Here is a 17,036-nt window from a genome sequence, read left to right as displayed (position 1 = left end):
TACTTTTACATAGCCATACATTTACGTGAGAGTGAAAGTCGCGCAATCTTCTGTGTGCTCTGTCTGCGTCATGCTACTTCGGAGAAGGACAGTGTTGTGCTTGGGATGTTACTAGCTTGATAAACCTGCCTGACATGTGAGACGATGGCGCTGGTTTACTAGGCTAGGATTTTTACATTACGCATTGAAACAGGGCGCTGCCTTTTCTCTTATAGCTATTTCTTCCTCACTGCGTTTATTCACAACAAGCCTGTCGCAGTCACTTAACCAAAGGCAAACCTTCCCTCTCTGGAATATAGATTTTCAGACATTTTATAGCCTGAATGCCTACAATGATATGAGGGAGTTGATGACGCACTTATAAGTTGGGCATGAATTTCCCTCAATAGGATGTTGTAAGATTTTGCTATGGAGAAAAACAGCACTTGGTGAAAACGCAAAGACAAAATGGTGACATCTGGTGGACATGTTCAATTTACAATTCAGCTTACAAAGAGAACTGAGACCACACACATATGGATGCGATTAACCAATAAACTGGTTTGGATTTGAATAGGCCTGAGTTGATTTCCCTAGCACATCACCAATGAAAATGTATGCGGTTGATTTTTTTCCTTTTTAAATTATCAAACAAAACTGTTTTTCTAAATTATAGACTGAGAAAAACGCACGCAAGCATCACCGACGCTAGAGGGCGGCAATGACAGCTCTGACATAGGCTACTCTGCCGCTCTGACAGCTCTGCCGCAGCCCCCAAACACTTTACGCACAGGATGCTCGAGTTGGAACCGTGGAAACATGGAACCGTATTTATCCGTTAGACTACGCCCAAGTTCTGCTATTTTTTATTTCACAAACCAGAGTAGCCTATTATAGGGCCTACAGAAAGCATAGCCTATAGTTCTGTAAAACACTCTGTGCTTCCCGCAGATACTTTTTTGGCCACAGACACAAAACTTAAGGAGTCTCCACCAGGATAGGCCTACTCTAGGCCTAAATAACACTTCAATATTTAAGTTTCAGCTGAACTGAAAATAAACATGGACAGTCCGCGCGTTTTCTGAAAAGCAAATTATAAAATTCATTGGTCAAACGAACGATATGTTTCCATTGACACCGCATGTGAGAAAGTGAACGCCCCGTATGGGAGAGGCGAGCTCTCTGTGTGCGTATTTGGTGACGTAACAGAACAATCCCACTCGTTTTTCGCGTTTTCCTCCTCCTACCAACGGCCTTGCAGTGTATGAAATCTCTTGACTGTATTTACATTAGCGTAAATATGGGAATCCCGGCCTATCTACGTACTCAACACAACATTTAAGAAATAACTCCTGAGTCCTGACTCGTGACAACTAAACTGGAGTGATATCTCAGATTGACTGGACGTAAACAAATCTCTGTTGGTTGCTGGCTGGCGTCTGCCAGCTGTTTGAACGCAAAATGGAGCAAGCTGCGAGCAGATACCAAGTGGTAAGTTGGAAGGAAATAATCACACAGTTGATTTCGTAATACCGCTGCCAACATTAACAAACACCAACATATCTGTATGGTAATACAACTAAATACCGCCAGGCTGTGTGTCTTAATGGAGAGCTAATAAGGCGACGCTCGCTAGCTGGCTAGCTGAATTGAACTAGAGACCATCAAATGTTACTTCCGCATCTGTCGAAATTAAATTTTCAGTTGTCAGTTGGCTACTTCAAATCAAATTTCCCGTATAAATACACACTGAATCGTAAAGAGGTGGGTTATGGCGCGTCGTATTCTATTCCAAGTGGGAATTCAGTGTATAACTTATATCTTATGTAGCCCAAATGTCACGTTAATGTTTTGATAAACCAGCTGGGGTACAATGGCCACGCGGGATACCAGTGGCTTACATGTGATTGTCTCCCCTTTAGGCTATTTGTCATGGAAGACAGCGTTCAGCATCACTCTTAATTCTGAAAAGAAATGTGTTCATGTTTAAGCTGCCAGAATGATAATGTATGGTGAGGTGTGAGGAGGAGAGTCTCATGTGTAAATCCGGATGTTGATGGGAAGTCTGTCTTTTATCAGTCTTGTTTGTTTTCTATTGGACGTAACGAGATGGTGAGCCAACTTTCAGGTGTTGACGGGTGGCGTGGACAGTGAGTGGAGTGGACACAACACCGCGAATTCAGTATTTTTTCTTTTTATTATCATTATTGTTTTACATATAAGATTTGTTGAAACCTATGGAGTCAATGGAGGATAGTAGGCTAGTGAATGTTGCTAGTACCACCTGTCCAAGGGTCAAATCCAATGTTGTCTTAGTTGAGCATTAACACAACTAGTTTTGAAATGTCCATGCTGTCAAAACTCCAAGCCAGTGTGTTGCCCAGCCAGCCCACACATCACACATCAGCGACTCGCCCCTTTTGCTTTAGCTCCAGCCCGGCATCACATTGAGGACAAGCGGGACATTCATGGCCATTTAATAATAGGCTTGTTGTTCTACATTCTCTGTCCAAAGCAGTGTCAGTGGGCCACAACTTTCCGCCACATTCTGGGGACTTGATCAGGCTGGAGAGAGAGAGAGAGAGAGAGAGAGAGAGAGAGAGAGAGAGAGAGAGAGAGAGAGAGAGAGAGAGAGAGAGAGAGAAAGAGAGATAGAGAGAGAGATGTGACTTACAAAGCAACGGTATATGTTCTCTCTAGGGACAAAATGTGTGGGCATTGCACTGCATTGTGTTGTTGTTAGCTATCCAAATAAAATAGTATTAGATCAGAAAATGGTCCTGTTGTATGCCCTGCAATCTTGCTCAGGAACTTATTGTCAGAAGCATCAATGAAGTCAGGAACAGTTGTAAGACTAGTAGACTTCGGTTCTCAAAACGTGTGTCTTCCATTACAGCTGAGGGCCATTTTGACCTGGAATAACAGCAGGCAAGGGAGCCGAATAAGTCCATCCCACTTCAGGAGTCTTTGTGTGCGTTCCAATATGCGACCTTGCGTCCTCCACTTGTGCTTGTGGCATCGTACCAGGAAGTAATATGTCATGATGACATCACTGACAACAGCATTATATTTCAATATCTCGCAAAAGCTCAATTGTAAATTCATTTTCTCATTCGCAAACTGGATGATGAATGAAAAACAGTCTAACAAAAGTTATTGTGGCTAGACTGAGAAACTGGGGAACTGGGAAACTTCATTGTTTTCTCCACAGAGGCAGGACCAGGAGGCGGAGTGAGGCCACAAGCACAAGTGGAGGACGCAAGGTCGCATATTGGAATGCACACTCTGTAACCGTATGCCGGTGCTGGCCGTATAGAACAGTGGGTAACACTTTACTTGACGCCGGTGTCATAAGCATGTTGTCTTTGCCATAACCGAATGTCACTTCAGGCCAACAGTCATAAAATGTTTATGACATGGACATAATGTTAATGACTTATCTATGTCATGACAATATTTTGACACTGTAATGACATGCTTATGACACCGGCGTCAAGTAAAGTGTTACCGAACAGTGTGACGGTGTGCACCAATTTTAGAATTTGTGTTGAAGACACACCATTATTTCTTTATTGCAAATGTGTCAATAAGGTCAAACTAATTGCAATTGCAACGCTGCCTCTTCTCCCAATGTCAAGTTGGTCAGTCTGAAGGGTAACCTGTGCCAGATGCCTCTCGCCTCAGTGGATCAGTTCAACCACTCAGGTAGCCAGGCTGTGCCCTCCTAGTGACGCAACACCTTCAGCGTTGCTACTAGTCAGGTCAAGTTGCTACTAGTGCAAGTGCTTTCTGAGCTCCCGAAAAATCAAAAACCATTAGCAAACCAAGAGAGACGGGTTAGCCATCCCGTTTGGTAAATGTTAATTGTTATGCTCTTGGTCAGACCAAGTCTCGAAGAGATTTGAAAGTCGATGATAATCAGGCTATCTCTCAGGTGCCATTCCTCTTTTCCCGCTCTTCTGAGATCTCGATGAAAACACTGGCCAATTAATCATTCACTTGCACTGACTTGAATACCGCTCGACCATTTCACAGAAAGTCCTGCTTTCTCTGCAAGAATCTGTTTTCTCTGTATATCTCTCTCTCTCTCTCTCTCTCTCTCTCTCTCTCTCTCTCTCTCTCTCTCTCTCTCTGTCTGTCTGTCTGTCTGTCTGTCTGTCTGTCTGTCTGTCTGTCTGTCTGTCTTTCTGTCTCTCACTCACGCACACACAAGCACTCACGCACACACACACACACACACACACACACACACACACACACACACACACACGCACACGCACACACTGTAGCTGGACTTTAACTTGTGTGAGAAATGGGACATAGGCTTATGTGTTGTCAAAGGGCATTGAACTCTTTTATTTAACGTAATGGTGCTGGTACAGTAGTTAGCTTAAGTAACTGGAACTGTTAAACCTCTGGATTACGCTGCCCCTCCAGTAATGCAACAAAGTGAACGTAACACACAATACATCCTATAATTAGGTCCAGGGCTCTAAATTAACACCAGCCAATCGCTCAAAAGCTCATAAAATTTCAGTTTGGCTGGTAGAAAAGGCCAACTTACGTGCCACTTTGACCCATTATTAGTGAGTGTGTGTTTGGCTAGTAAAATTAGCATCTACCAGCCAACTGGCCAAATGCTGGTGAAATTTTTGTTTGGCAGGTAGAAAAGACCAACTTTATAGCCACTTTGACCTATTAGTGAGTGTATGTTTGGCTAGTTAGATTAACATCTACTAGCCATTTTGGCTGGTGGTGAAAAGAAAAGTTAATTTAGAGCCCTGATTAAGTCTCTATATTAACACCAGCCAAATGGCCAAATGCTGGCGAAATTTCTGTTTGGCAAGTAGAAAAGACCAACTTTATAGCCACTTTGACCCATTAGCGAGCTGCGAGTGTATATTTAATATCTACTAGCCATTTTGGCTGGTGATGACATTTTTTAGAGCCCTGCCTATAATGCATAACTTACCTGGAGGGAACCATAACCATACCTCCCCTGTCCTCACAGTGGGGGACAGCAGCACAGGTATGATAATCATGACGAGGTTAAATAGTTAACCTTGTCGTAGATGTAAATCAGTCCGGAGTCCTCATTTTCTTTACTAAATGATGCCTGCAGGACCAGTGTATTAGCAGGTTTATCACTTCCAGTAAAGTTAACTCAGCCTGGTTTATCACCTAACCATCTTGGTATACCCCCCAGGCATGACGGGAAGGGGCATGCACAGGTGTGATGATCATGATGATACCAGGCCAGGCATGACGGTAAAGGAAAGAGCATGGTTGTGATTATAGTGGGCACTGAGCAGGATGGAAATGATCTGCCGGTTGGTATTAGTCAGATGAATCGGCTGGTGGTTATTTTTGTAGCGTCGCTCGGTGGCTCTCCTCTCCTGTCCTCTCCTCTCCTCTCCTCTGCCTTTAGTTAAAAGGTTCTACTTTAAAGTTAATCCCGCCAGAGGCCAGAGGCAGAAGGCTGGCGCAGACCAGAGAGGCTGCTTTTGAAAGCTTGGGAGCTGGCAAGGCCGCCTCCGCCTCTGCCATACGGGCTGATGGTTCACTCCCTCACTCGCTCCACACACTCTATTACATAAGAGTAGTGCACTCAGACACATGTTCTGTACGCGCACAGACACATGTACTCAGACATGACGCACACACAGAATCATCACACACACAGAATCACATACTTGTATGCAGGGCTCTAAATTAACACCAGCCAACCAGCCAAATGCTGGTGAAATTTCAGTTTGGCTGGTAGAAAAGACCAACTTACTAGCCATTTTGACCCATTAGTGAAAGTGTGTTTGGCTAGAGATTAACATCTAGTAGCCATTTTGTCTGGTGATGAAAAAAGTTAATTTAGAGCCCTGCTTGTATGCATACTGTATCTGTCTGATGTTTGAAATATGGGATATGATGAAGACAAAAAATGTTTCTTTTAGTTTTTCTGTACTTTGAAGATTAAAGTTTGATGAATGGAGTTGCTTGGCTAGCACATGCGCGCACACAGACTGATGTGCAGTAACTTTCTTTTCTTGTTTTTGGTCATCCTTTGTCCCATCTGCTCAGACAATGGGCACGGTCGTGACGAAGCAGTGCTGCTTTTGCTAGGCAGTGCACATGCGCACTTTGCCAGTTTGATACATTCTGGTAACTAACCACAATGCATCAAACTGGCAAAGTGCGCATGCAAGCTGCCTAGCAAAAGCAGCAGTGCTTCATCACGATCGTGCCCATTCATTAATTTTCCAGTGACGTGCATGGATGCAGACCTGTCCACATTTACAGTCATCTTAAACATTTCATCACAAAATATTTAAAAGAGGCCCAGCAAGAAGCTGATTGTAAGTGCTGGTTGGGCTGCTGTGCTCAGTAGTCAGAACTGCATCTGATTTGAATATCATGCAGATTTGAATGTGGATGAAGCTACAGTGTTTCCCGCAGGACAGTTCTTAGTCAAGAAGATGAGTGGGTGGTTAGCCTGTATCGGAGACAAGTGACTATCATCTTTGGAAAGGCATTTTGTGTGCAGTTTCAGTAACATATTAAATGAAATACGATGACACCCTCACAAAAATAAGTTATTAAATAGTTTGTAGCCTCTTGCTGCAGTTGTGGTCGCCGGCGGGCCTATTCACTATTTGCTCAAAATACTCCAACATTGTAACAAAATACTCCTACATTGTAACAACATTGCTATGCCTGTGCAGAGAGCCTTAAGTAACAGATTAAGACATAGCCATTACAATGTTGGTGACAGTAAGAGGTTATAACTCAAGCTCTGCACTAAGGGGTTTAAGCAACCTTAGATAACTTACATCAATGCCCCGTACACAAGATCAACAGCAGAGGGTGCAGGTGTGGCAAGTCTCACAGCCGTGTGGCAAGTGTTGTGGAAACTCCAACTTTCATTGCCATTGTGATACAGCGCTCCACAGCACACAAGTGCACACTCCACACAGGGGGAAGCCCCCAATAAGGGAACAGTGTGGCGGGATGGTACCATGCTCAGGGTGCTTCAGTCATGGAGGAGGATGGGGTAGAGAACTTGTTAATTCTTCCTTCCACCAACCTGGCGTGTTGGGAGGAGGCGGTGCGTCATGACCAATTTCCGCCTACCTGTCAATCACCCGTCAAACCCCTGTCAAACTTTTCTTTTGTTACCTGCGCCAGTGACGCTTCAGTATTGACTCTGCCCTGATGAAGGCCACTCCTTGGCCGAAACATGTTGGCGTTTTTAACTTTTCTATAATGATTTAGCCATTTAATAAAGCTATTTTAACTTTTTTGGGAAGAGTGCCTTGGATACTTCGTTTCTTTGGCGTGTTGGGAGTTGAACCCGCAGCCTTGATGCTACAAGTCTGACACCCTAACCGTTTACTCATGACTGCCCTCTGCTTACCCATGACTGCCCTGACTCCACCCGTTGCAAGGCTGCAGTGAGCTTAGACAGCTGCCACCAGACCCGGGTCATCGGTGGTCCGACAGCTTGTGTTACGAGCAGGCAGATATTTCCCATGCTGCTGTGGCCTGAGGAGGGTTGGGATGGGTGTGGAGAGGGGTACGGCAAATGGCCTGATGATGATGAGGATGATGATGATATCAGAGGTGTCAATCCCGCTTTCAGAAATGAAAAAAAAAAAACCTGCCACTACTTGATCCAACAGTCTCTGAATCTTGATTGCTGATGGTAGTTCTCAACACTGATCTACCAGTTGCTCAAGGAAGCTTGTTGGAATGTTTTTTTCTTTAAAGGTGCACTGTGTAATATTTCTAGTATTTCATTTCTAGAGGAATGCTGCCATTCACAAATGTTACTTTTTTAACAAATACTTAGCACTACCATCAACTTCTAAGTATTGAATCATTATGACTGGGAAAAATGAAGCATTTATGTTAATGTGTTGGTAGGCCTAGGTAAGATGACTGCTCTTAGCTAAAAACTAACATTACATGAACATAGCAGTTCGCTAAAAACATGCTAAGAGCATGCTAACAAACACAAAGCCTGGAGTCTGCATGACACCCAGACCGAACGTAACTGGTGCGGGCACCGGCTCCGTTCTGGTCGGCCTTGAAACAGTAACTTCGTACTGCATGTTACTACCATGGTGGTGAGCCACAGCAGCCCTTGGAATGGTGTTTTTTGGGGGCTTTATAAGCCTGTATTGTTTTTTTCTCAGACAAGACAGTGAAGCAGATAGAGGAAGTGAGTTGGGAGAGAGAGACAGGGAAGGGCCGGCAAAGGACCCGAACCCGGGTCCGCCGTGTAGTAGACGAGTGCCCTACCATATCACGGTAGGGCCTTGGAATGGAGTTTTAACACCTCCGCTTGACATCTTGACTGGCGTTCCAATATACGGACTTGCGTCCTCCACTTGTGCTTGTGGCCTCGTACCAGGAAGTAATACGTCGTGATGACATCACTGAGTCCTGACAACAGCATTGTATTTCAATATCTCACAAAAGCTCAATTGTAAAGTCATTTTCTCATTTGCAAACTGGATGGTGATTGAAGAATAGTCCCCCAAAAGTTGTTGTGGCGCAAACTGGATGGTGAATGAAGAATAGTCCCCCGAAAGTTGTTGTGGCTAGGCTGACAGCTGGGAGACTTAATTGTTTTCTCCACGGAAGAGGGGCCACGAGGCGGGGCGAGGTCACAAGCACAAGTGCAGGAGGACGGGAGTGTGCATTGGAAGTAGATCAGAACAGTAGATCCTCCCTGATAATTCCCCTGGTGTGAAGGCCAAGCGGCCCTCCCGTTGCACTCTGGTGTTAGCCTGTCGTGTTAGCCGCAAGGATTTCGTTTCATAGCGTGGGGTGGGAAGGTCATGGAGATTGGTAACACACACACACACACACACACACACACACACACACACACACACACACACACACACACACACACACACACACACACACACACACACACACACACACACACACACACACCACACATTCCTTCAGTCACACAATCTCACACACTCTTACTATCCACTTTCTCTCACACACATGCGTGCGCGCACACGTAAATCACACAACCTCACTTCCAAACACACTGCCTCGTACTGTATTCAGCAGTGTTTCCCATACATTGAGGAAACTATGGCGGCCCGCCATAGTTTAAATTTGGCCGCCATAGTTTACGAAAATGTAAAAAAAAAAAAAAAAAAAAATTTTTTTTTTTTTTTTTTTTACTTTTTTAATTTTTTTTAAACGATATCCGTTTTTGTTAAAAACGATTTGAATTACGATTTTGAATTTCCTTCGCATTTTCCTCCTTGAGTAAATACATACAGACTCTGTATTGGTTAGATAAGTAGTCCCACGGTAACAGAATGAGGGGAAAGCATTAGGAAGTGACCGTAAGGGTAGGCCTATTACAGTTGATTCATGTGTGCACACATGTAACATCGGGTGAGTAACAGAACATGTGCGCAACGATGCGTTATGACACGCCGATATGCGAGGATCTTCGTCCAAATCGCTAGTCGCATGCATCATCGCTAACTGCGTTTACATCGCGTGCCGCGTGTAAAGGAAATGTTTGTTGTTGACATGTATGGAATTCACTTCAATTTGTGCTGTTTCGTGCTTCAGTTGTGGACAAAACGATTGGCCAAACTCACAATAGAAAGCCTTTGCTGTGCTACTGCCCCAGAGAGCTGAAAAAAAAAACCTTCATAGAAGAAGTCACTCTTAAAAGGGGTGTTAACCAATCCAATGAGTTCTCTCATTGCTCTCTCTCTCTGTCTCTCTGTCTCTCTGTCTCTCTCTCTCATAGTAGCCTACTATTTACCCATAACAAATTGTGAATTTCTGAGCCCTTTTTAATTTGTAGCCTATACCACTGAAGGCATGATAAAGCTTCATCATATTTTAGAAATAGGGCCTATGTGCCTTTTATATACCAAATGTTTATCATTTTGAAATTGTTTCAGTTGTTTATGACTTGTGTATGACTGAAATTATCTCTGCATACTATCAGTGCTGCATTGCTTTGTAAAGATAGGCTATTCAACACACTTTAAAAACACACTGAAAAGATACGGCCATAGTAGCCTACTAAAAACATTTTGTTCATAATAATGGTGATTAATAAATGGTGATCTTAAATTTTTATACTGACATCCTTAAATTTGACTTGGTAGGTCACGGCAGACCATCAACTTCAAAAGTAGATCTTGGTTAAAAAAAGGTTGGGCACCCCTGCTATAGAGAGAACCACAAGTGCTTGAAAGACAGGGATCAAAAGCCTAGTCAAGTTGTTGTAGTTAACTTGGGTTTGGGAGCAACATAAAAAACCTTCAGAGAAGGGACAGTTGGGATGAGTTTACTAACACTCCCTAGGCTTTGTTTTACAGTTGTAATGAGTTTGGTGACAGACATGACACAGCAGAGGAGACATCGGGCTGCATATAGAAATTAATGTGTAATGAATGTGAATATAGACATAAATGTGTAATATGTTGTTCAGCCCTTTTAATGGGAGGAATTTGGAAAAAACTGTCCCTGTGACCAGCACCCCTCATGAAGAATGTGTACGCCTACAGATATGTGTGGGGGAAAAGGCATAGCCTACCCTCTAAGACCCTTTTTGTCTATGCGTTAACAATTTCACAGTGCTCTTAAATTCTTATCTCTGCTCCTATTTTGTGTTATTATTGTTTCCCAGACCCCTGCATGAGGGACGAATGAAACTGTGTTCTAAACAAAAATTATTCACTGTACTGCATTTTTTGACAATGACAATGTACTACTATTATACAAGTCATGGGTAAAATCTTATGTAGCCTTAATTCTCAAAATATAAATGGTTGAAATATAGGCCCAGGCCTACAGTTTCTCCATGCGCCACTGTCATACTGTAGTCATTGTTTTGCCGTTTTGCATTTACGCTGCAAGAATACAACCCCCCCCCCCACGGGGCAAAATAAACCCCGGCTGCCCCCATAGTTTCCAAAATTTCTGTGGGAAACACTGAGTATTCAGACACCGTTTTTACTATCAACACACACTGCAAGCGTCTGGATTGGGGAACAGCTGGACAGACTCAGGCGAATGTTCTGAACACGTGGCAACTGGCTGGAGGGTTTCGTTTGTGTGCCTTTTACAAACAGAAGACACATTCACAAGTGTGTAAGAATGACTAAAAGAATGACTTGAAGTATCTGAGGGGATTCTTGCCATCTGGAGAGAGCTTGAGGTTTCAAAGGCTAATAGGCTTTATTATTTTCCATAGGGACATTGTTGTCCTAGGATAATGGGTAACACTTAACTTGATGCCATTGTCATAAGCATTTCATTACAGTGTCATAATGGTGTCATGACACAGTCCTAGATAAGTCTTAAACATTATGTCCATGTCATAAGCATTTTATGACTGTTGGCCTCAAGTGACATTCGGTTATGGCAAAGACAGCCCAAGGTTGTGCTATGACACTGTTAAGACACTGTAATGACATGCCTATGACACCGGCGTCAAGTAAAGTGTTACCGGATAATGTTTAACTTTATTTGAGACATGACAGCGAAGATGGTGACAGGAAAGTAGCGGCGGCGAGAGAGACTGGGTAGGATGGGGACGGGAAACGACCTTGGGCCAGAATCGGACCCGGGTCCCCCGCGCAACAGTACACAGTGGGTGCGTTCCAATATGCAACCTTGCGTCCTCCACTTGTGCTTGTGGCCTCATACCAGGAAGTAATATGCCGTGATGACCTCACTGACAACAGCATTGTATCTCAATATCTCGCAAAAGCTCAATTGTAAAGTCATTTTCTCACTTGCAAACTGGATGGTGAATGAAGAGTAGTCCCCCAAAAATTGTTGTGGCTAGGCTGACAGCTGGGAAATTGTTTTCTCCACGGAGGCGGGGCATCAGCAAAACGTGAGGCCACAAACACAAGTGCAGGACGCAAGGTTGCATATTGGAATGCTCCCAGTGCCTTAGCCGTTTGAGTCACAGCCAAGCCCAGTCTGCAACTTATGAAGTAACAAGCATGTGGTGAAATTCCAGTTCGGCTGGTAGAATTATCTGAATTATCTGAACAAAAAAGGAGAAAAATCTGCACACTTCAAGTCTTTTTTTTGTGCAAAGCTTTACTGGACTTGCAAGCTTTCGGTGGTATAGCGCTGATTGCTTTTTTTGTTTAGATAATTCTACTGAATCCAGCACCTTCAAAACAGATGAGCTGTGACCTTTCACTACTTTAGTTTGGCTGGTAGAAACGACCTTACTAGCCACTTTGACCCATTAGTGAGAGTGTGTTTGGCAAATAAGATAAATATCCACTATCCATTTCAGCTGGTGATGAAGAAAGTTAATTTAGAGGCCTGGTAACACGCATGCATATGATAACCTTTACAGCAACAATGCCCTTACCTCCCAACTCCCTATTTGTTTTGAACAGCACTGAATCACAAAGTGTACTATGGGCCCAAATTGCATTTCACGAGCAGTGTAATGTGGATGATGGATGGCCTTGTATCAACAGAGAGCACAAAACTCTTACTAGACAGTCAACAGCAACAGCTATCCCATTCATCACATGTAAAGCATAGTCCATGGGTGATGAATGAATACGCTATTCTGATCCTATGGATGAAATACAACAGTGTGTTGGTATTACAGCTGGGTCCAATAGTTAACACGTTCTCTCGAAATTGCTTCCCATGTGTTATATTAGATTTTTGTGCACCAAAAATAAGTTGAATGCAACACTTGTTTTCCTTTTTTTGGGGGTGGGGAGGGGGGGGGGGGGGGGAGAAAGTCTAAAAGCTAAAAGCCTGTCAATGCTTTGTGTTGACGGATCAAAGCTGCGTGACTGTCAGAAGTGAAGTGGCCATGTCTGTTGGCCTGAGCAGGTTGCCTGCCGTGCCTTGGGATACACTATGAAGAGCTCTTTTCCAAAATGAGATATATCCATTTTATAGAATGTTGGGAAATTGACATATTTGTATTGGGCTTTCCATTGAATTGCATTGCAAAATGCATTTTATAGAGGTTTAAAAAGTGTGTTCTGAAAACATTTGAAAGGCAAGAATTCACACATAGATTATAGGACTTCTTAGCAGTCAATTCCAATATTAAAATGCAAAAAGTCAAAAATGGTGTATATAGCGTTTTGGAAAAGAGCTCTTCACTTGGATCCTGCAAGAGTGTGGGGGGGGGGGGGGGGGGTGGCAAGAGAAGAACGAGTGTTGAGGGTGGATAGGAAAAGATGTAGTACAACACGGCATGATGCCAAGGTAGAAGAAAAAGAAAAAGGAGAAGAAAAAAGATAGATGGACCAGAGGGCAGAAATGGAATGGAAATGAGAGCGAACTAGTCGAAAGAGCAGCAGAGCTTTTATCTGGGGCGCCTGTCAGAAGATCAGATCAGAGGAAAAGGAAAAAAAAAGAGGAAGAGAGAGAGTGAGAGAGAGAAAGAAATGGAGCAAAGGAGAGTCTTTTTCGCTCGGCTTGGCTCCTGTGGCCTGTTTAGGCATTAGCAGGGCCACTGACAGCTTTGGCTGGGCCCAGGACTAAGTTATCTGAAATGGCCCCCCCACCCAATACATGCAATGTAATGAGAACCCATTTCTGGGGCCCCTTTCTCCTGGGCCCGGGACAACAGACCCTTTTGTCCGCTCCTGTCAGCTTCATTAGCATCACAAAGGGGATACAGGCTGGCTGCCGGTGAAGAAGATGCTGTGTACTCCTCCTTCCTCTCCTCCAGTACTCTACTCTGCCTCCATCGTTTTTACTCCTTTACTTTCGATCTGTCTCTATCTCACTTTATTTCTTTCGCCGCCAATACAATGACACTTTGCTCTCCTTCTCTATTCCTTGCCTTTACTCAGTGTCTCTCTCTCTCATTGCTAGGTTGCATTCTCTCTCTCTCACTCTTTCTTTCTTTCTTTCTTTCTTTCTTTCTTTCTTTCTTTCTTTCTTTCATTCTTTCTCTCTCTCTCTCTCTCTCTCTCTGTTCTGCTGAGGAAGCGTGAAAGCGTGGGCTCCCGTTCTCAAGATAGGAGCTGGAGCCTAATGCACGTGGACGTCCTGGTGACTTGTCTCCATGTCTCCTCACCTTGTGTGTGAGCAAAGCTTACAGCTTCTCACACGGTATTGTGGGTGTGTGTGTGAGATAGAGCGATCCCAAAACTAAGCTTATATTGCTACAAATTCATTGTATATACAATCCTGTTTATAGAAGTCAGGTATGATGCACTGAAAAACTCATGTGTCTTTTTTTAATTAACTTTTACTATACTGTTCTGTTTGTGAAGCACCACAGCCTGTTTTATGTGTTCTGTATGAAACTAAACACTGTAATGACATGCTTATGACACTGGCGTCAAGTAAAGCGTTACAAACTAAACCCTACCTGTGTCATGTCCCCCTTGTCCCCAGTTACACAATGAGGATGACCCGTCGGAGGCCTCGGCCAGCAGTCCGCAGCCATCCACCTCTGCACAGGGAGCCTGCGCCCTCACTCCAGAGGGCGCTGTGGGCCCGGCGGCCGAACTGGAGGTGCCCCCTCCCCCCTACGACAGCGTTGCCCTAGGAGCCACAGCTGCGCCAGGTATGCCAAACAGGTCATCGATCGGTCAAGTGATCGGTTAGTCGACTTAAGTCGATTAAAACGTTAATGGATTCTAAAAAATATATATTGCAATTAACCGCCAACTCGACTGGTGAGAGAACGAGGTGAAATGGGCATGACAAAGCCTGTGTGAAGAGTGGGAACATTTGAATCGCTTATAACACAATCATTTGGTTTTAGAAATAGAAATGGAGATGCATTTAAATTTTGCATTTTATCTCATGTTTAACTTAAATGTTCAGATTTAATCATTTTTTTAGGAAACATTGAGCTTTGGGGGAAAAAATGGCTCTTATCAATTAATCATAAGTCATTCGATAACTTGAATCAATCAACTAACAACAACTAACATCCCTTGGTTATTTGACTCTTCCCTGATGAGAGCTAGACAAAAATCAAAACATATTAGCTGTTTTTAATCGATCAAACATGACCCAGCCTTAATATTAAACTTATCACAAAGTCACTGTGTTGTGATTGTGACTCCTGAAATCATTTTTGATCGCGAAGCAAGCAATCGCTAGCAGGAGTAGCGATAGAAATTCATAGCAATATTAAGGTTGCCTAACCCTAAGGCTTCCCTGTTTGAAGGTAGTCTTCATTAGTATTCTATTAGGATTCATAACGCATCCATAATAAAGTTGAGCAATGCATCAAAATGAATGCGGGTTCATTACATTTCTGCCATGGTATCTACTTGGTTCCTTGCCCATACGTTCCGCAGCTAAAACCTGGTGGCAGTTTTAGTGTTTTTGGTGACAGCTCAATTTATTCTCATCTCTCTAACCCACCCCCCCCTTCCTCCACCACCCTCTCCCCTCCGTCACATCTCCTATGCAATCATCATCACTTATACACAGATATGAACATTACATCAGGGTAGGATCTGGAACAAAATGCACTTTTGTAAAAATGTGAACATTGCCATGGTAACTGCTGTTTCTGTTGGCATGGTTACAGTGTTTTTCAGTGAGAGGTTCTTTTTTCTGATGAGTGGGTGGAAAGTCATAAACTGAGCTGTTTGTGTGTGTGTGTGTGTGTGGGGGGGGTGTTGCGTTGTGTTGTGTGTTGTCATGTCACTGTGCACCTCTCTGCTGTGGTAGAGGCAGATGCGAAAGAAAAAGAAGCGTTCATAGTAGCGTCTGTGGAGGGGAAAGTTTGGCATTACAAAGAGTTTCTACTCGGAAGTTTCAATGTCTAGAGATGCCTTTGTTTAGTTTCCATTTCCTGTTTTGAAGCAAAACCGTTAAAACCAGTGGCGGAGATATAGGGAGGGCAAGCAGGGCATTTGCTCCTTGGCCCAGGGCCCTCCTGTGTTGGTAGAGGGGCCCTATTGTGACCAGGGCAGGCCGTATGTAGGGCCCTAAAAGTGTCTTGCCCTGGGGCCCTATGTAGGGCTGCACGATTATGGGAAAAATCATAATCACGATTATTTTGGTCAAAATCATAATCACGATTATTAAATCACGATTATTGATTTTTGCTGATTTTTTTGAAAATTATAACAAGATGAAATATAACCAAGAATGAATTACATACGGGATGAACAAAATACAATGAATTGTAATAATTATGTAAAAGCAATAGCATGAAACTTAAGTGGACAGATTTCTGGCCAGAAACACCAGCCTGTCAGTATGTTCTGGCTTCAAGGATGCTCTCAAAAGTAGGTCACTATTGCCACGATTAAATCACGATTAAAATCATGAGTTCGATTTCACTATTTTATCACGATTTTGATTATTTTTCGATTAATTGTGCAGCCCTAGCCCTATGTGCAATTGTTCCCGCCACTGGTAACATCAGTCTAGTCTGCTGCTGGCTGAATACATTGAGAAGAATGATGACAGTGACATCCTCTGTGTCACCCATTCCTTTATTAGTCCAGGGGTTTTTCTAGAAATGTTTGGTATGAGGGAGGGAGCACCACACGCAAAAGGGAACCCAGCACACCCCCCCACCAACCTCCCCCTCACCCCCCGTTTGGGAACCGCTGTGAACAATATACAATACTCTGCATACGTAAATGAGTACACCTAGTTTTTAATGTCGGTCGGCCGGTCACCTTGGCAACAATCACCTAGTACCTTGAAGTCCTCTGAAAGCATTAAGATTTTGTGTACATGTAGTTCCTGGTGGCGTTACAAGAAAGTGTTTGTGCTACTTTGGGTGCTTTCATATTTCATTTGAAACTACAGATGATGGTCTTTCCTATGAGGATGGCCACATTCTCTCTCTCTCTGTCTCTCCCTCTCTCCCCCTCTCTCTCCCCCTCTCCCTCTCTCCCTCTCTCCCTCTCTCCCTCTCTCTCTCTCTCTCTCTCTCTCTCTCTCTCTCTCCCTCTCTCTCTCTCTCTCTCTCTCCCTCTCCCTCTCTCTTCCTTGCTGTCTCTCTGAGTGACATTGATGAGTGTCTCTACCTTATCTCTCTGCCTGCCTGTGTGTGTCTGTGTGTGTGTGTTTTC

The 17,036-nt window shown here is 43.6% G+C and overlaps 1 protein-coding gene across 2 annotated transcripts in view; it reads left to right on the top strand.

Moving 5' to 3' along the window:
- The first annotated feature begins 1,194 nt into the window (after positions 1-1,194).
- Positions 1,195-17,036, top strand: part of ndfip2 (Nedd4 family interacting protein 2) — a 33,726-nt gene continuing 17,884 nt past the window's right edge. The window contains exons 1-2 of one of the 2 annotated variants that reach the window (XM_063212284.1): positions 1,195-1,470; positions 14,380-14,551. In XM_063212284.1, coding sequence (XP_063068354.1) covers positions 1,441-1,470; positions 14,380-14,551 — 202 coding nt within the window. In that variant the 5' untranslated portion in view covers positions 1,195-1,440. The remainder of the gene's footprint in view (positions 1,471-14,379; positions 14,552-17,036) is intronic. The other variant, XM_063212283.1, reaches the window with a different exon arrangement.

The sequence above is a fragment of the Engraulis encrasicolus genome, chromosome 12, assembly GCF_034702125.1.
Source record: "Engraulis encrasicolus isolate BLACKSEA-1 chromosome 12, IST_EnEncr_1.0, whole genome shotgun sequence".
NCBI classification, from domain to species: domain Eukaryota; kingdom Metazoa; phylum Chordata; class Actinopteri; order Clupeiformes; family Engraulidae; genus Engraulis; species Engraulis encrasicolus.
The sequence above is the reverse complement of the archived record's forward strand: the minus strand, read 5'-3'. Positions and strand labels throughout refer to the sequence as shown.